Source organism: Bradysia coprophila, chromosome II (genome assembly GCF_014529535.1).
Source record: "Bradysia coprophila strain Holo2 chromosome II, BU_Bcop_v1, whole genome shotgun sequence".
Lineage (NCBI taxonomy): Eukaryota > Metazoa > Arthropoda > Insecta > Diptera > Sciaridae > Bradysia > Bradysia coprophila.
The window spans coordinates 3,836,310-3,857,131 of record NC_050735.1 but is presented as its reverse complement, the minus strand read 5'-3'; the positions used below and the strand labels follow the sequence as shown (position 1 = coordinate 3,857,131).

Genomic DNA, 20,822 nt, shown 5'->3' with positions numbered 1-20,822 from the left:
GCTCTCCTCTTGCGCTGAAAAAACAGTTTTGTTGCAACAAGCGTTTTTAGTCCTTAGTAGTTCGACAGAGAGCAGCAGTACAGGTTTCGAAACCGTGGCCTGTTGTGAAAAGTATGTCACACATGGTACATTTAACAAACATCTGTTTGACCTGACCTGAATTTTCAGGTCATTGTTAAGATAAACCTGAAACTACCTGATGAACATTTTTGCAGTTGGTCCGAATTTACGTTAATCTGAAAAAAGCTTGTCTGCTTTAGTGCTTTGGTTCATACAACGTAGCGTAAGAAGAAGTTATTTACAAAAAAGTTCCAGGTCAACTTCAAAAAATTTTGGGTCGTAATTTAAGGTCATATTTAGATTTTAGGTAATTCAGGTCACAAGTCACAGCCTAATCTACCAAGATATATTTATGGTGATGATATAGCCGTGCGTAAAAGGTTAAACACTCAACAAACGTGATTGCGAATACATTGAAGAAAACGAAGCCGATCTTAATGAGAATTTTTACTATTCAACTTAAAAAAAATCTTTTTCTTATAAATAGGAGTACAATTTCTTATAGAATATCTGTTTCAGATGCCGCGCTTACAATTTTCCATAGTCGAACGTATTGATCACTGAAATCATCTGAATGAGTAATTAAATAGAATATTTTTTTGTCGTACCATATACGAAACTTCTGCAAACTATCAGCGTCGATTGACGTACTTTTGATGAGATTTCTCAGAAAATAGTCCTCATCCCCTCTGCCATCTTGTAAATCTATGCTTCTCCACGCCTTTTTTCTATTGACTAGTTCAATGGGTTCAGGTTTTCGCCAGAAATAATTCGAATTTGAATTGATGTGCAGTGGTACCACACCAGTCATGAATACATCTTCATGAGTACAAACCCTTCCCGGAAATGACTTTCGAATTGCATCTAATATCCGATCGATGACACCAATCGATGTGACGTAACCGAGACCTTCACAATGATTTGGAAATATGCCGGTCGGAAAATCTATAGGTGAAGCATAATATGCGCTATTTTTATCCTTGACTGTTTTTTCGTTTCTGTCTACCATGCAACGAATGTTCGATGATACGACTTCAGTTGGTGACCATGAATCCAATTCCCTTGTTAGTTCAAATATATTCACGAAGACATCATCGTCGGTCTTTACCACAATCTGAGCGGTTCTACAATAAGACGTTATCCACTCGTAGGCCATAATGGTTTTGAGTGTTAGATTTCTATAACAGTCGACAAAGTCTCCTACGACTATGTCGCCAAATCGATTCCTCTCTTCTTGTAGTTTGTTGTCATCAGTTACATCGCTTCCGGGTGCATCAAAATTTCCCAACATAAAGACTACACCCAACACTTGCACATTGAATGCCTTTCGAACAGAGCCATACGTTTGGCGTATTAAGTTCCTTCGGTCGAAGTGATTCCGTGCCGACAACACTATAATAACCACAGTTCTCGCATCATTATTATGTTCTGCGGGAAAAGCGCACAAATCTTTGTTCACAAAAGTGATTTTCGTTTTCGGTCGACGAGCTGGTAGATGGTCTTTGCACAGAAATTGTGTGGTGATAAATATGAGAGCCTACGAACGTTAAAATATTGTGAAACTTGTCTAATACGAAGTAAAGGAAATCAAATTTACAATTAAACTGATGACCACCACTCTCCAATTCCATTTCACTACTTTGTTTGAAAGGATCCGCCTATACAGAACCTTTAATCTTGGTACCAATGCAATTAATTCCATTAAAGTTTGCTGCTGAGACGATTTAAAAAAAAAAATGAGTTAACGTTCGTTCGCGTAACCAATACTAGTAGTAAACTAAAGAAAAATTGTGAAAACGATCTGTATTTATGTGTTACTTTGAGGTGGTAAATACGAACATTATGAAAATGTTACATGATTATGTACGACAGGTTGAAAATTGCCGACACAATATACATTTGAATTAGTTATTCCGTTTGATTTGAACAAGTGGATGATAGCTGCGTTACAAAAAATTATCATTACAACGTATGAGAAATGGTTAGTCATCTGCCATCGACAACGACTACAAAATAATAGAGAAATGGGCTCCGTTGGGTGTTCTCTCATAAAGCAAAGCGTACAGCAAAACTAAAAATGTGAAAGATTTTTCATTCAACGTTGAACGTGACGATTCGCTTCCTGTTAATGAAAGGTATAGTCGTCATTACGGAATTACTCAATTAGATTAATCAGAGTGAAAATGTTTTACTCCACAGAGAAATGGTTTTGATTGTTGTCCTTGTGGCCAATGCCCATTTATTCGTGGTGTGGATTTATTAAAAAATTGGGGACTGAGCGAGCACTTGCATAAAATTGTTATAAGAGCGTATGTACAAAACTAATACGGCGTTACGACCACTTTGTAAACACAAAAATCATAAAAAATGCCATTGTCTCGCACTAAACCTTTTAGATAGTATTATCACTAAGCCTTCACAGTTATTAGTCTTTCACGTGATCCCAATGAAGGAATGGCTATATAAGGCCATACACATTTCAGTATAACACTCAAACCCACAAACTGGACCGAAAACACCGCTACGCATAGGAAGCCTGCGCGCGTCCTACACAGATAAAAATATGGACCTAGATCTAAATCTTTTTGGGATTAACAGTACGCGACCGAATCTTTTTTAGAATTTAAATTTAATCCCCTCAGGGATTACTTGAACTTATCCCCAAATAATTAATCCCTATAGGAATTAAATTTTAATCTTTGAGGCCCTAACGTTTGACGCTTGTTTACTATGCGTTGAAACGAAAATCTCATTTTAATCTGATCAAAATGTTATTTGGATTGCAATAAAAAAAATTCTAACCCTCACTTTCACTTCAGAAAAAAAAATATCGGATATTGTGTGATACTACAGTTTTTAGCTAAACGTCTGATATGAGAAGAAGCTTTTTTGTGAATTTGGAATGAGAAATGTTTTTATTAAACAGAAATTATTATTTTTTATTTACCTGACGAGATTTGAACCTGGGACCTCTTGCACTTCAGTCTACGATCTTACCACTGCTGCAATTTGTTATAAATCCCAACGTGGCTTATTGTGAAACGTTGTTTCAAAGAAACTAATTCCTCGTGGGATTAAAATTGGGTTTAAAATGCAAATTGCCAGATGACAAGATCGTCACTTTAAACCTCGATATTTTTTCATGATTTTCATTTTTATATTCTTCTGTAGTTTCCTTGCCATTTATAAGTATTTATCCATTTAAATTCAAAAATGTCTGTTTTCCCATAGTAATGTGAAACAGTTCGCTGATAAAATTAACCTTACTGCCATTTTCAATCTAGAATTTCTCTATACTATCTTTAACCATATCCATATTAACTGGTAGTATCTTTGCAAACTGACTTAAAATTTCTATTCTGAGCCTGGTATTGTAAGGCAGAATAAACCATCGGTAGTACCATTGGAACATTTTAACACCAAATAAGTGTCCGTTTCCATTAATTTTTCTCAAACCATATCTTGTTCGTAAATCGTGTTCGAACTTAATTAACACAAAAGTGTGATTTCAAGACGATTAAATTATAGACGGAAAATTCTAAGCAGCAGTATCATCGTTCAATCCTCAATATTATTGTTTAGTCCTACTTTTAATCCCTGAAAGAATTACATTTTTTCAATTTCTGGCGAAGATTAAAAATCTAATCCTGAAAGAATTACTTTTTGAAAGTAATCCCCTCGGACCTAAAAATTGTGATTCCATATTTTTATCTGTGTATGACTAGGTCTTCCCCGCTCGACTATCAAAACAGAAATGAGAATGGGTTTTGTAAAGGTATCAAATATCGCTTTCAATAAAGATTGTCTTCGATTGATTTGATTTTTAAATTTTGTAATAAATGTAAGCAGAATACAATAAATAATTAAAATTAATTCTGCAATGATTCAGCTTCAGAAGGAATAACAATGGTGTTAGTATTACCGTAGAAAAAAGAACTTCTACGAACATTTCCAAATGCAGTTACTACACCAACTTGATACTTAAAATAGTTTTTCATTCACTCTTCATTAAGTATTGTAATTTAATACTTTGTGCCTCTTTTATTGACAAAGCCTTGGCAACAACAGAAGCATATGAAACAATAACTATAAAAGAAATGACATATTTTTTGCTGCTTATTTTAAGCACAATTTTTTTATTGCTAATGCTAATGGTTTCAGAAATATCCATCACGTTTTAAGAAAAACTGTCGTCATTGTGTAGACCGCCTGCAAGACTACGTCATCAAATTCAATTAATCTTTTTACAAAACACAAACGTTGCTACGTCATAAGCCATAAATACAATTACTAATTATATGGATAGTAATTTAAGCTCTGGGAAATGTCAAGAATACCGAAAAACTAAAATTCTTTAATTTACTCAATCGTGTATTGCTTGTAATTCTTTATAGTGGTTTAAGTTTAAGGGCTGTTTATAAATTACGGAGGGTGTCTTTGGCTTGTGTGAAAGCCCATACATTTTTTTAAAAAAGTGTCATACATTTTGCGCGACAGGGGGAGGTGGTTTTTGAAAACTAGTACACAGTTCGTGAGACCGTGCAAAATTTCTGAACAAGCGTTTACATGAAGCATGACTAATATTTAGCTGATGGCTCATACATTTTCTGTTAATATTTAGACATTCTTCACGAACTGTGTACTGATTCAAAAAATTGACTAATGAATGAACGTCCGTTTCACCTACGAAAAAAATAAAAATGGAAAAGAAAATAATACCACCCTCCGTTTCATGTTTGGAAAATAGAGGATAAAATCAATTCAAATAAGGAGCGACAAAAAAACTTCCACGAATTTTCTGAAATCATATAATGTGGAGCAGTAATACACCAAAGGTTCTACTTAAAAAAACAATATTCCGTTTTTCATTAAGTATTGTAATTTATTGCCTCATGTCTCGCTTGTTGACATAGGCCTGGCAACAAGAGAGTAATGGAACAATAAATAAAAGAATTAATTGCTACTGTAACACTTCTTAATTTTAGGCACTTTATTTTGGTGCGATAGTATTTTGGTTTCAAAAAAGTTCGTCAGACTGTAAGAAAAATTGTCGTCATTGTTTACATCGACTGTAAAATAGCGTCATTTAATTCGAATTTGAGATAATTTACATACATTATATGACTTAATGTGAATATCCGCACCAAACCGATAATGTACGTCAAATCCACTTCATTCGTCATAGAGGAAAACATTATATATACTGTTATGATCAGAGCGAGAGTTTCGAAGACCAGTTAATTATAACGTGCCTCGTACTTTTACTGAACTTAAAGACTTAGAAGTAGAGCTGAAAGACAAGTCCATTAAATTACATATTGTCCCATTTCTAATTTCTAGGTATCTGGCAACTGAATTGCATTTAATTGTATGACACTTTTCCGGACACTGCTACAAGCGACAAAATCCTCTTCAAGTATAAAATTAGTTTACATTTTAATTACATTTTTACGTGTGAAAATCACAACATTCTTACTCCTCGTTGCTCGACGACGATATGGCGATTCAATGAATTCGATGACTTTGATGATCATCACCAGGTTACCTGAATTTTTTATACAAATTTTCAGGGTATCTTCTCTAGTTTCCGGTCAGATCAGACCTGACCACTAAATCAGGTTTTAGGTAAAATCAGGTTCGGTCGAAAATGATTGAATCAGGTTATGGGCAAAAAAGTTCAAGTATTTTCAGTTCAGATTCAGGTAAATCTGACCTGTCCAGAGCGCGTATTGTAAAACAACTTGCTTAATTCTTTGGACATCGTCATTTTGATTATTGTCATCTGTTATACTGAAATTTTATCTCGTTGGAACTGTACCTCTTTTTATTGAACGAATTCAATAAGTTTATTTTATACGCATAACAACACCAAATAAATGTTCGCGGATAATTCTATCAATAGAACATTTTAAGCAAATATTCTACTTAAAATAGCAACATTCGTGCATCATTTGTTGACAAAGTCTTTTTGGAACAAGTGATCAAGAGACGATAAATTAAATAATTATTTGAGTTGCTACTATTTTAAGCACATCTTTTATTGTGACGATAATGATTTCATAGATAATATCCGTGAGAATATTTAAGAAAAATTTGCGTCATTGTTTTTACAGAATTAGAAGACCTCATTAACTACTACATTTGGTTTAAGTACTTTCAATAGTGTCATTCCTATTCATTTCATCTTTAATTCCATTTTTATTAACGGGCGTTTATCGTTAATTTCAGCAGATAACAGATTATAGCCGTCCGTAACAAGTTAAGTAACGCAACTTAGAAAATAATGCGAATATGAGCAACAACCTGCTTCTACCTGAACACTCAAGTTGGAAGATTCTGAAGATTGTTAGCATTGTATGGTTCAACTCATCCAACGAAAACAGATCATCTTCACAAAAGTAACGTCAGAATATTTTGAATGGGGATGCAAGGAGAATAGTGCTATGTTACAATCTAGCTCATTACTGAGCTTCTTTGGGCTTGACTTTGTTTTTTTACTCAACGCAGTGTTCCCATAGAGAAGAGAGATAAATGAGTAAAATATCGTACGTATCTATGAGATTATGATGGGAAAACTCGAGCGAATATATCCCCCTTTCTCTCGATATTAAAATCACCATCGTATCCTCTTTCCACCATTCCTTCCATAAATACTTAATCCACTATTAAGTGCTTCAAGTGTTACGAATTTCGAATGTGTAATACAGTTGCGAAATCATGAAATACCTCACCAGATTGCCTTTTTAAGGTAACCTAATGAAGGTTGCGTATCGAATTCGTATAAAATTTAGAGTTGACACCACAATGACGAAATCGTTCGAATTCAGGATATGAAAAGCGATCGGAAAGTAAATGAAGACGGGGAAAATGAGTTTAAAATGTGAAATGCCGTCCACGAATAGGGTTGAACCAACGAAATAAAAATATATGTTTTTATCAATTAGGATTAACATTTTTATTTTAATTAATTCATACAACTGAATGATTGATAATAATCGATAAATGCACGCTCTTCCTCCTCAGATTTATCTCTCGCACTTTTTACATTTTATTTATTTAATTCCAAATTTAACAAAAACACGATTGCATTTCGGTTTAAAAAGGTTTCAGCAATACAATAGTGCTAGTACTTCACTTTAATCGTCGACGAAAAACCACTTTCAATTATTTTCCATAGTCGACGATACACATATTCATAGTCTGATACATGTGAAAGAAGGTAAAATATTCGTCTCTTGTACAACTCTCGAAATGTGTACAAATTCTCAATATCCGAGTCCATGGCTGTATTTCTAATAAAGTTTCTAAGGAACCGGTCCTCGTTATTATAGTCCTCCAACCCGAAACAAACCCACCCAGTACCTCTATGCTTATATATAATGGATTCGGACCTTCGCGAAAAAATGTTGAGATTTGAATTGATGTGACTCACAACAACTCCTGTCATGAAAACATCTTCATGAGTACAAACTCTACCCGGAAATGATCTGGCTACTTCATCCGCTATCCGTTCCACGACACCAAATGTAGTTACATAACCAATTCCACCGCAATGTTTCGGGAATCTTCCAGTCGGGAAATCAATGGGTGAAGCATAAAATTTGCTATTCACATCGTTGACTGTTTCTTCATTCCAATGTGTTATGCAACGAATGTCTGACGATACGACTTCGGTAGGTGACCATGAATCCAATTCCTTTGTCAGTTCAAAGATATTCACCAAGACGTCATCGTCGGTCTTCACCACCAGTTGTGCCTCTCTACAATATGTAGTTATCCACTCGTAGGCCATTATGGTTTTGAGTGTTAGATTTCTATAGGAATCAACAAAGTCCCCTACGACAACGTCACCAAACCTGTGTATCTCATCTTGAAGTTTATTACCGTCAGCAACATCACTTCCGGTTGCATCCACATTACCCAACATAAAAACAACTCCCAAGATTTGAACATTGTTTGCACTTCGAACAGTGCCATACGTCTGGCGTATTAAGTTTCTATTGTCGAAATTATTCCGTGCAGATAGGACCACAATGACTGCTGTTCTTTCATAGATATTTTCTGCAGCGGACAAAGCGCACAAATCTTTCTTCACAAAAGTAATTTTCGTTTTTTCACGACGACGAACTGATGTATGGTCGTTGTACAGGAATTGTGCCGTGATATACATGAGTGCCTATGAACGTTAGAATGTTGTGAACTTTGTCTAATACGAAGCAAAGGAATTCAAATTTACAATTAAACTGACGAGCACCACTCTCCATCTCCATTTCACTACTTTGTTTGAAATGAACCGCGGATAGAGAACTTTAAATCTTGATACTAATGAAACAAATTCCATTTTGCTTCTGAGCCGATAAAAAAATGAGTTAACGTTCGTTCGCTTAACCACTGACTGTAGTAGTTTAACTGAAGACAACTTGTAAAAATGGTCTGTATTTATGTGTTACGTTGAGCACTGTTTGAAATTCTGTTCCGATTCAAAATATGATGTTACATGATTATCGTTTCAGATTACGACACAACTTCTGTTAATATAAAATTAGTATTCCACGAGCTTCGATCAAGGGTAAAACAGATGCGGTTGCCGTCTATTTGGTATGTACCATTATTAGATCATTACAGAAATTCGAATGCAAAAATGGTCTGTGTTTTGTTTGTAATATAAGCCAGGGCCGACTTACTGTTCTTACTCAAAATCATCTCTGCTCTGTGTACATATTTTAAAAGTAAAGGTGCGCTGGAGCTGACCTGTTACATACACTTGCGGACAAGTGAAATGTTACTTATTTTCTGATTTAATTTTTTGTGTTTTTTTCCACAAAAATTTCGTTTAACAAATGAACATCTAGATTTACTAAATATGATCACTTGACATGACTTGAAGTACTGAAAACTGGAATCTATATGAACCTATTCGAGAGGTGACCAGTTGACTTTTTCTAGCCCTTCTTGTTGGAAAGGAATTTACAGAGTAACATGTTCATCTTTATAATGTTACACCAAAGTACCTTGACCTTCTTCCTTTGTGAGACTCTGTATTCATAACATAATTCATTACTGAAAGAGTGAACGGTAATAATTCTGCCGATACACATTGTCCTGAAATTTCGACGACATGAGTATCGGCGACTTCCTGAAGAAACGGCGAGTAGTCGCCGTTTCTTCAGGAAGTCGCTGTTTCTTCAGGAAGTCACCGTTTCTTCAGGAACTCGCCGTTTCTTCTCGTCGTTTCTTCAGAAAGTCACAGTTTCTTCAGGATGTCGCCGTTTTATGTAAAAAGCGCTGACTTTCTGTGAAAACGATGACTTCCTGAAGAAACAACGAGAAGAAACGGTGAATTCATAAGAAATAACAAGTTCCTGAAGAAACGGCGACGGAAGGTTCTATTGTTTTTTTTTCAGTAACTCACCATTTCTTCTCATCGTTTCTTCGGGAAGTCAACGTTTCTTCATAAGGCCAAAAACCAAATTCTATCGTCTCTATATATGAAGTAGAAATTCTATCGTCTCTATACAGAAAGTCGATAATAAGCGATTTGGCGGTATCTTTTTGGCAGTAACTTTTTGGTTGTTGAATAGTCTTGCTGTAATAATCTTTCTGTATTGAATACCAACCATAAGGAAGTAATCCCTTTACGAATTTTCATTGTACATAAACAGCGTTTTAACACGCCGAGCGATCCGGCCCATTGCCCCGGAGCGAAGCGGAGGGCCGCAATGCGAGCCGGGCGCCGGAACGGTGTCGGTAACTTAGGAGTTAATTTTTTTTCTCTCGCATCGTGTCATAATTAGTCACATAAAAGTGTTTTAAGACACCGAGCGATATGTTTCTGTGTTGTACTTGAGTTTTTTGATTTCTCCATATAAAAATGTTTGTAAAATTAAGAAAAAGGCAGTAAAGCACAAAACAGAAAATGTGTCGGTTTTCAAAATTCAGAGCGTGTATATATAAAAAATGACACAGACTATTTATGACACGATGCGAGAGAAAAAAAAATAACTCCTAAGTAACCGACACCGTTCCGGCGCCCGGCTCGCATTGCGGCCCTCCGCTTCGCTCCGGGGCAATGGGCCGGATCGCTCGGCGTGTTAAAACGCTTTTTATGTGCAATGAATTACACAGACTATTTATGACACGATGCGAGAGAAAAAAAATTAACTCCTAAGTTACCGACACCGTTCCGCCGCCCGGCTCGCATTGCGGCCCTCCGCTTCGCTCCGGGGCAATGGGCCGGATCGCTCGGCGTATTAAAACGCTTTTTATGTGCAATGAAAATTGGTTTTCATGTTGTAAAAAGATGAATTCTGTAGTGATGAACTAAACTCCTTTACGTTACATTTCGTAAAAGGATGAATTCCATAGGAACCAACAAAACGCCTTTACGGCGAGACGAAAATTAGAGTTGATTTGGGATCTCAATGTCAGCTGAATTAGTAATCTTGAGTTGAGATTGTCAACTGAAGAATTTCTTGAAATCGAAATTTCATCTCAAATCAAGAATAAGCCACTGTACGTAGATTTTATTCATTTGAAATAAAATACAGAGCTTTTTATTTTATTTGTTTTAGTTGCTTGCAATCAGAGATTGAACGGTGAGATGCGTTGCTTCTGAAAGTCGTTGTTTCTTCTCGTCGTTTCTTCAGGAAGTCGACGAAACGGTGAGAAGAAACGGTGACTTCCTAAAGAAACGGCGACATCCTATAGAAATGGTGACTACCGGAAGAAACAATAACTTCCTGAAGAAACGACGAGAAGAAACGGCGACTATAGTGGCCGGTTCTTCTCGTCGTTTCTTCAGGAAGTCACCATTTCTTCTCGTTGTTTTTTCAGTAAGTCACCGTTTCTTCAGGATGTCACCGATACTCATGTCGTCGAAATTTCAGGACAATCGATACACCCAAGTAAAAATACCAACAATTTCATTGTACGGCAAAGTAAATTACCAAATATGAACGGTAATAAGTTGAAATAACCACCGTCAGGAAGCATTTTAGAGAATCTTAATTCTGAAAAATTCTGAAATTTCCAAATAATTCTGAAAGATTCCGAAAAAAAATCAGAATAAAATTCTCTAAAATAAGCCGTGGATGGGACCGTAGACCGTGCGCAGATTACATCATTCCATTTTATTGAATTTATGACTACTCTCCGTAACGTTTCTTCATGTCCAAAATTGATTTAATAAGAAAGTAAAAGAAATACCAAACTGTCGTGGCTCACGCTAATAACACCCTTTCGTCTTCTGATAGAAAAATATATTTACAAATTACAGGATACACAATGTCACACCGTCGGCACAGTTACTGTAAATTTCCACGTAATTTTTGACCCTTGTCCAGCATCTTCTTAATTCTTTAACCCTTTCTTTCACTGATTTATTAGGAAAGAATCGTTTGCTATTACTACGTCATAAAAATGGAAACGCGTTCGTTCCCCTAATGCTTAGTTTCCTCTTACCAAAAAAAGTACTCCGTGTGAGAGACAAAATTGAATTTTTTCAATTTTTCTTTGTTTATTTGACAGTTTGCTCTCTCACGGCGCTCTAACGGCTCTCTCACGGCGTACTTTTTTTAAGTGGAATGGGCACTTAACTCTATGCACTTTTTAAACATAAATTCTGTGAAAAGATTGTGTCTGGAATGATTTGAAATTCAAATTGTTTCAAAATATGGACTGTAACTATATTACATCGCGTTACATGTTACACGTATGGCGGCTTATTACGTATTCCACGTGCTTCTTAAAGAAGGTCGAATACAATCGTTAATCCAATAAAGGCATGCAGTTCTTTAAGACTACGACTTCCACTTTAAATTTTCGACTAAAGTCGTATTAAGCGACTGTACCTGGTATTCAAAATCGGGCCCTAATAATAAAGGGTCGATGCTGATCGCGTCTTAGGTCGGCAGACTTAATTTGGGATGTGTCAAATTCGAACAACTTATTTATTTATTTATTTTCACTGTCTTTGAGAATCCCAGCTGTCAACCATCTGCGAAAAGTGAACTTTTAAAATACAAACTTACCACAAATCTATTTTTAGTTCGTATTTTGTAACTTAATTTTTACATAGAAACCCGTCTTTTGAACCATTCACAGTCATAGTGTAAATAGAAATATTTAGTGTCGCGTCGGTTCTGCAATAATTCACACAGCTATAGGAGAATCATGTGTAGAAACTAAGAAGAAATGTAATAGAGTTTTCCCATATTTTAGTACATTCTGTCATGGAGTTACTGCTGTCACTACGCTTATTTTCATGGGAACCAACTTCATAATTTGTTCTGTAATGACAAATGTGAAGTTGGTTCACATGAAAATAAGCCGCAGAGAATGAAGTACTATGAAAAAAATGTGGCGCCTCTACAGGCCAACCCACATGTCCCATTTTGGTGAATATTCGTTTTTTTATCTTTCAAATAATTGTGTTAGTTAATCTGTGCAATCGATTCGAAATTCATAAAACGGTGCTAATGTTTCAGCATTTCATAAATTACTATTTGTGATTCAGAATTAAATTTTTACTCTATAGAGTCACTAGTGTAGTATCCACCTTTGCTCAGAATTATTTAAATGACAAACTTACTTTTAGATTTTTGTTAGCTGTATTAGTCTTATATGCGACTAAATGGGGTCCAATTTAACTGAAAAAAATAAAAACCGCAGGAAGTTTGACGAAAAAGTACGTTTTGTGGAGTCGTCAAAGTTCGCCGACTATGAAAAATTGAGTGGATCTTGAACATGAAAATTCGTAAATTCATCGGGAAAATGGTTCGATTTTTGCTCAAGTGGGTTTAAATTCTTGGGAATGTTGTAGGCTATCCAGAACAGAAAAATTTTTGAAAACAATCTGAGAATCGTTTGGTCTAAAATTGTGGAAAAATGCCTCAACTGAGAAAATCGAAAAGTGACCACAGATATTAAATTCAATTAAAAAATAATGTTTTTCGTGCATATTTCAAAAATTCGATTTTCTCAATTGAGGCACTTTTCCCCAATTTTAGACCAAACAAACACTTACGTCAAAAACGATTCTCAGATTATTTTCAAAAACTTTTCTGTTCTAGATAGCCTACAATATTCCTAAGAATTTAAGCCCACTTGAGCAAAACTTGAATCATTTTCCCGACGAATTTACGAATTTTCAAGTTCAAGATCCACTCAATTTTTCATAGTCGGCGAACTTTGACGACTCACGAAACATACTTTTTCGACAGTCTCGGTCCCTCGGTCTTGGTCTCGGCTTCTATAGAGAGACAAACAAACTTTATATTATAGAATACAAATGATTCTTCACACTTTATTACATAATAAACGAAAACAGCGTTACATTTAGCCTAAAAAAATATTCAACAATACAAAATTGCTAGCAGTCTAGTTTAATCATCGCATCGTCGAAAAGCCACTTTCGATTATTTTCCACAGTCGGCGATACACATATTCAAAATCTGTTGTATGTGAAAGTAAGTAAAATATCTTCTTCTGGTACAATTCCCGGAATGTGTTCAAATTTTTCATATTAATGTCCATATTCGTATTTCTAACAAAATTAATGAGAAATTTATCTTCGTTTCTATAATCTTCCAAACCGAGACAAACCCACCCAGAATATATATGCCTAAGGTTGACGGATTCAGGCCTTCGCGAAAAAATGTTGAGATTTGAATTGATGTGATTCACAACAATTCCTGTCATGAAAACATCTTCATGAGTACAAACTCTACCCGGAAATGATCTGGCTATTTCATCCGCTATCCGTTCAACGACACCAAATGTAGTTACATAACCGATTCCACCGCAATGTTTCGGGAACCTCCCGGTCGGGAAATCAATGGGTGAAGCATAAAATTTGCTATTCACATCGTTGACTGTTTCCTCATTCCAATGTGTTACACAACGAATTTCGGATGATACGACTTCGGTAGGTGACCATGAATCCAATTCCTTTGTCAGTTCAAAGATATTCACCAAGACGTCATCGTCGGTCTTCACCACCAGTTGTGCCTCTCTACAATATGTAGTTATCCACTCGTAGGCCATTATGGTTTTGAGTGTTAGATTTCTATAGGAATCAACAAAGTCCCCTACTACAACGTCACCAAACCTTTGTCTCTCCTCTTGAAGTTTATTACAGTCAGCAACATCACTTCCGGTTGCATTCGAATTACCCAACATAAAAACAACTCCCAAGATTTGAACATTGTTCACATTTCGAACAGTGCCATACGTCTGGCGTATTAAGTTTCTACGATCGAAATTATTCCGTTCAGATAGGACCACAATGACTGCCGTTCTCGCAGAACTATTTTCTGCTGCGGACAAAGCGCACAAATCTTTGTTCATAAAAGTAATTTTCGGTTTTTCACGACGACGAGCTGATACATGGTCGTTGTACAGGAATTGTGCCATAAATATGACCGCCTATGAACGTTAAGAATTCTGAACTTTATGTAATCCGAAGTAAACGAATTTAAATTTACAATTAAACTGACGAGCATCACTCTCCATCTCCATTTCACTACTTTGTTTGAAATGAGCCCCAGATAAAAAACCTTAAATCTTGATACTAATGAAACCAATTCCATTTACGTTTCACTTCTAAAACTATAATAAAATTGAGGTAACGGTCGTTCGTGTAACCACTAGCAACAACTAAAGACAAATTGTGTAGATGATCTTTATTTATGTGTTACGTTGAAGTACATGCATGTTTAAAATTCTGAACCGTTTCCAAATATGTTGTTACATCATGATAATGTACGATAACGTTCAAATTACGACACAACTTCTGTTAATATAATTAGTATTCCACAAGCGTTGAAACGAAGCCTTCGATCAAGTGGAAACAGAGCGGCTGCCGTCTATTTTGTACCATTACAAGAACATTACACAAATCGAATGCAAAAATGGTCTGTGTTACGTTTCTAATTATTAAGAGGCATAATTGTTCCTCCTAAGACACACTCCAACATGATTCTTCTTAACAATTGATACTTGCTCCATCCAACGATCACAACTCAAAACAACTAGGAAATTCGGAAAAGCGCAATAATTTAAATTTGAACACACAAAATTTTGACTTAAATATGTAGATTTTCTGTTACTTATTTGCTGAAATCAACTTCTACAATGTATGCACTGGTAATCAGCGCATAATAAAGGCTGAAATCGTTTAAATTATCAAAAATTCATTTTGTTATTTAGATCAAAAATTTGTTGCCCATATGTCCCCTTTACTGAACGTAGCATTTTAATCGAAATGACATCATTTTTGAAATCATTTTTCGGAAATGATTCGATTTAGTGTGACGCCATTTTATTATATTTTGATAATGCTTAAACCTATTGCAGTTTGTTTTTTAACATTTGTGAAATTTAAAGATTTATTTTAAAAATTTGTGACCGCAATTCCAACCGAATCAGTGGCAGTTTTTCATATAATAGGCTCTTGTGTTGTAATATTTTTGGTGTTGTCAGGAAAGTGAGCAGTTTTGTGAAAATTTTAGCTCAAAACAGAGGTACTTTAATTTCATTATTTTATTAACAAAAATTTAATTTCTGGAAATTGTAAGACCGCAATTCCAACGGCGAAAGTCCATATTACCTTTCCGAAGCATATTCAAATCATTTTATATGACTTTCTAAGAGATACATCAACAGTTTTCGGGTCGTTTTTTCGGGTTTTGTGGTAGGAAAAAGTGCCGATGCCTCTTAAGCAATACAAAACTACACGCGGACCTACTGTGATCAATAGACTATTAAGTTGAGAAAAATACTAGTTGATCTGGGTGGAAAATGTCATCCTTTTGAATAAAAAAATATTTCGAAAGGGACCGTATTATACATTCAAATAATTGTGTATGCAAATGGTGATATTGTCATATAGTCTTTTTCCCCAACTTAAACAGTGTTAGGATCAGAGCGAGAAAACCGAAGACCAGTTAATTGCCCTGGGGTACTTGTCAAAGTATTTGCTTCTCTTTCAACATGTTATGATGTGAGTGAGAAGACCGAAGACCAGTTAATTATAATTTTCCATGGGGAACCTGTCAAAATATTTCTTTCTTTTTCATCTACTTAACACTCTGTAAAATTTGAAGTTTGACATAGTTACTGGTTTGAAGTTATTGTGGTTTGTCATTGATTTCACATAAATTTTGTCTAACAAATGAAAAACTAGACTCCAATTTTTAGTCACGCAAACATGTCTAGCCAATCTAGATTTTCATCTAGTAAGCAAAATTGCAAACGATTCTTTCAACAGAGCTGACCTAATTTTAAAATACGTTCGATGCTAAGCAAACGCTCGCGGAAAAGTGAAATTTGACTAAAGAATCATTTGCTGTTAGGTCAAATAAATGGAAAGTGTATAGATCGTGGAAATTGTTATCATCACTACCGCAAATATCAAAGATGTCGCAGCCTGTTTTGAGCTCAAAAATTTAAAAAAATAAATCGTTTGTAATGAATAGTTATTTGCGTATCTGTTGTGGACGGTATATTTTAGGCAATTTCGCTGATTGTCATGGCGACGAGCGAAAATGCCTAAAATAAGCCGTCCACGACATATGCGTATACACTTTTTCATGCTGAGGACCTAAATTACGAGAAAAATTCCAGAGGCATGAAAATTTAATTTTCCAATCAAAATATTGTTCGTGTGAAATGACAAACTTACCGACAGCGTCAATCATTGAGAGTCCTGTGAAATAGTGATTAAATCCACAATCTATAACGTTAATATGAACGACGTGAATGATTTGAAATTCAAATTGTTTCAAAACAATTTTATTACATCGCGTTACAGGTTACACGTACGACACCTCATCTTTGGTAGTTAGTAGTCCACGTGCTTCTTAATAAGAAGGGAACATTGAAAAATTCGCTGAGTCTATCGTTTAAACGTTTTTGCCAAAAAGTGCTTTCAGTACAAAATATACTAAATACGGTTGAGAGAAAATAGAGTTTTCTCAACTCGAAAATCTTTTTTTTCGCCATAAACTCAATCACCGATGCAACTTGACCCCAAGGACTTGCGTCACATTTACCTTTAAATTTGTTTTTCTGTAATTTTCGCCACTACCTTCAACTTTAAAAATTTTTCTTGAATTTTTCGAAAAGATTTTTCCATCTTCAAATGTTACCGAACCTATTAGACAGACAGTCGAGATGATTCAATGCGAAATTCAAGTCTTTAAACAATAAAAAAGAGACATGGTTTAGCTAAACGGAGCGTAAACGGCGTAAGAGGAAATCAAGCATTAGTATTAAGTTTCTTCGATAATTACAGATAATTCGTTAACAAAAGCCCCAGCATTTGATGTACAGATTCTAATCTACAATGATTACCATCACTTTCCATGTCAATGTTTAATTTGTTTAATTAAACCGTTTCTATTATTCATTTCAGTCATACAATCAACCGTCTAGTCACCGCAAAATTTGTTTTTCAAATGAGAATAATTAATTTTAGACAAACGGCATAATTTCCACCAAAAAAATTGCAAATTAACAAATATTTAATCGCTTCTCGTCTTGTGTCGTCAAACCCACCAGCCTGTTTTTATGAGAACATTAGCGTCATTAGCAGTCCGAAAATAGAGTGTAATGTATATGAGGTATAGAGCTCAATGTAAATGTACGTCAAATCAACTCGATGTTTCGTCATCAACGTTTAACTTGCTACGAATCGTCATTGCGTTTGACCTCATTTTATCTAGTTAATTGCGTATAGGTACGATAGGGTGGTTCAAATTTGGTTGAGAAAATAAAGTCGTCGAGACGTTTACGGATTCTACGTGACTCCCTCTTAAAAGCGTGTCCATGGGATTGAAGGTATTTCGGGGGATTCTTCAGAAGAAAATAGTCTAAATGGTAAAATTTCGAAAAGTGATGCGTTCTGGAACGTATGATAAAACGTAAAACAAGAATTCATTTGAAATAAAGCACATTTAGCACTGCGCAAGCCGTAAGCGATGCGAATACTCAGACTGCACAGAGTTATACATGCTCGTAAGAGCTGAAAGGGTTATTTCAGCACAATATGGGTTATATTTCGAGACATTTTCCGAAATAAACAAGTTTGTTAATCTATGAAACGAACCTTCTTGCCGTGGCCAGTTAAATGCTGGAAAGGATGATTTAAATGTGATTGAAAAGAATATGTGATAGACGTTAGCTTAATTTTAATGATATGTTCAACATTTTATAGCCATTTTCTTATTTTATATCCAACTCGTGCACGGCGCGAACAATTGTCCATAATCGAAAATATTGATGGCTGAAATCATCTGAATGAGTGATTAAGTAGAATATTTTATTGCGGTACCATCTTCGAAACCTATATAAACTTTCTTTGTCTGTTACCGCATCTTGGATGAGTTTTCTCAGAAAATAGTCCTCATCACCTCTACCATCTTGCAAATCTAAGCTTCTCCAAAAATGTTTTTTGTTGACGATCTCAATGGGTTCAGGTTTTCGCCAGAAGTAATTCGAATTTGAATTGATGTGCTGTCGAACCACTGCCGTCATAAATACATCTTCATGAGTACAAACCGTTCCCGGAAATGACTGCCGAATTTCATTTATAATTCGATCAATTACACCAATCGGTGTGATATAAGCCAGTCCTTCACAATGATCTGGAAATACGCCGGTCGGAAAATCTAGCGGTGAAGCATAATATATGCTATTCTTATCCTTGACTGTCGGTTCGTTTCTGTCTACAATACACCAAATGTTTGATGATACGATTTCAGCTTGTGACCATGAATCCAATTCTTTCGCTAGTTCAAATATATTCACAAAGACATCGTCATCGGTCTTCACCACCACCTGAGCGTCTCTACAATAAGAGGTTAGCCACTCGTAAGCCATAATCGTTTTGAGCGTCAAGTTTCTATAGCAATCAACAAAGTCACCCACAACAATGTCACCAAACGGATTGATCTCTTCTCGTAATTTATAGCCGTCAGTCACATCACTTCCGGGTGCATCCAAATTTCCCAACATAAAAACTACGCCTAAAACATGCACATTGAATGCCTTTCGAACAGAGCCATACGTTTGGCGGATTAAGTTTCTTCGATCGAAATGATTCCGTGCCGACAACACCACAATCACCACCGTTCTCAAATTATTATTTTCTGCTGTGGACAGAACACAGAAATCTTTGTTCACAAATTCAATTTTCGTTTTTGGACGATGGACTGACGTTGGGGTGATGTACAGAAACTGTGCCGCAATAAATGTGAGCGACTATAAGACAATATAAATGTTGAAACGTCGGGAACGTTTTATATTACGAAATATAGGAAACGAGCTTACAATAAGAATGACGACGACAAACGACACTCTACATTTCACTATTTTGTTCTTAAAGAGCCAGAGAGGTTGAGCCCTACGTCTTGATAGTAGCTCAATCAATTCCATTTACGTTTTTAGTTTTGAGATAAAAAGGCAAAAACGCTCGTCTCGTCGTCTCTTGAATAACTGGCAGTAACTGAAGTTAAATTTTGAAAATAGTGTGAACGTGTTTTACATGGATAGTACATAGATAGTACGGGTGATCAGAGGTACTTGATAAACTTTTTCAATGTTTTGTTTCTTTGTTCAACAATTTTTTTGACAAAGCTTCCTGATAACTGAAAATAAATTTTGTTCTGAGGTTGGGTGGGGGACGTCAGTGAAATTTAGATAGAACGTTGCTTCACCTTTTTTCTCAGTTAATCCACTCATACAAACAAGACTGTTTATACGGTTTTACCCCTTCCTCACGCGTGCGTGTACCTATTCCACCCAATTAAGTAAAGTAAAACTGACGCCCTCGGATACTTTTATTTATTTGGATACGAGATATCAAATTCCTACACTGGCACAGTAATCTATTATTGTTTGTACGAATGGACCAGATGAAAAACATTTGAAGAAAATTCCTAACATTTCACTGGCGTCCCCGTACTATGAAAAACAGACGTTCTTTAAAATTCAATTTTTTTGAAAATGAGATCTTATACATAATTATATATGCGACACAGAACGAGAGCTCGCGTACATATCAGTTCAGGGCCTATTTTTCAAAAATGTTTGAGAAATTTGAGAAATTTTAGAAATATTTTAGAAATTTTAGAAATTTTAGAAATTTGAGAAATTATTTGAGAAATATTTGAGAAATTTAAGATATTTTTTAGAATTTTTGGAAATTTCATACGCGTCATGTTAAAGAAAATATTTACGTAATTTCAAAGGTACTTTCTAAAAAATATTTACAAGCCAGGACGCGGTAAAGTACACTTTACTTCATTGTGAAAATGTGCTTACAGGACGCTTACATGTAACATGACTTAATCTAAAAAAAGGTATTTTACTCCCTTGCACCCCTGGGAAATGATTCATTACCTGACGACATTTGTCGGTAAAATAGCATACGTGCATCTTTCCGAATGGCTATTTTGACTAGCGTGGTTCAAATTATAAGAGTCAATAGGATATAGGATAGTTAGAAGTGATGGCTTTGTATTTGGGATAAACATCGTCAGTTAGATTCGGATATGTGAATTATTTTTAGAATCTCCAGTTTTATTCCTTACAATATTTCGAGAAATTAAATTTTTGAAGTATCCACTTACGAAATTATATTGTATGTAAGTTCGGTTAAAAATGCCACAAATCTGGGTGTTAAGCTCCATTTTAAGAAGTGATTCATTGTTTTAAGCAATTTACCTATCAAATTAATTCAAGTATAAATCTAATCGCCCTTA

The 20,822-nt window shown here is 35.3% G+C and overlaps 1 protein-coding gene across 5 annotated transcripts; it reads right to left on the bottom strand.

Moving 5' to 3' along the window:
- Positions 1–498: 498 nt before the first annotated feature.
- LOC119066965 (UDP-GalNAc:beta-1,3-N-acetylgalactosaminyltransferase 1-like) lies at positions 499–19,591 on the bottom strand. Of its 5 annotated transcripts, none has more exons than XM_037169722.1 (3): positions 19,390–19,591; positions 18,457–19,320; positions 500–733 (listed from the first exon to the last, which is right to left on the bottom strand). In XM_037169722.1, the coding sequence occupies exons 1-3, from the start codon at positions 19,492–19,494 to the stop codon at positions 560–562; spliced, it is 1,143 nt and encodes a 380-aa protein (XP_037025617.1). In that variant the 5' UTR covers positions 19,495–19,591; the 3' UTR covers positions 500–559. The 5 variants fall into 5 exon arrangements, with proteins under 5 accessions (XP_037025601.1, XP_037025617.1, XP_037025610.1 ...); XM_037169715.1 differs by having other exon boundaries at positions 500–747; positions 18,471–19,320; XM_037169708.1 differs by having other exon boundaries at positions 501–739; positions 18,463–19,320.
- Positions 19,592–20,822: the final 1,231 nt, after the last annotated feature.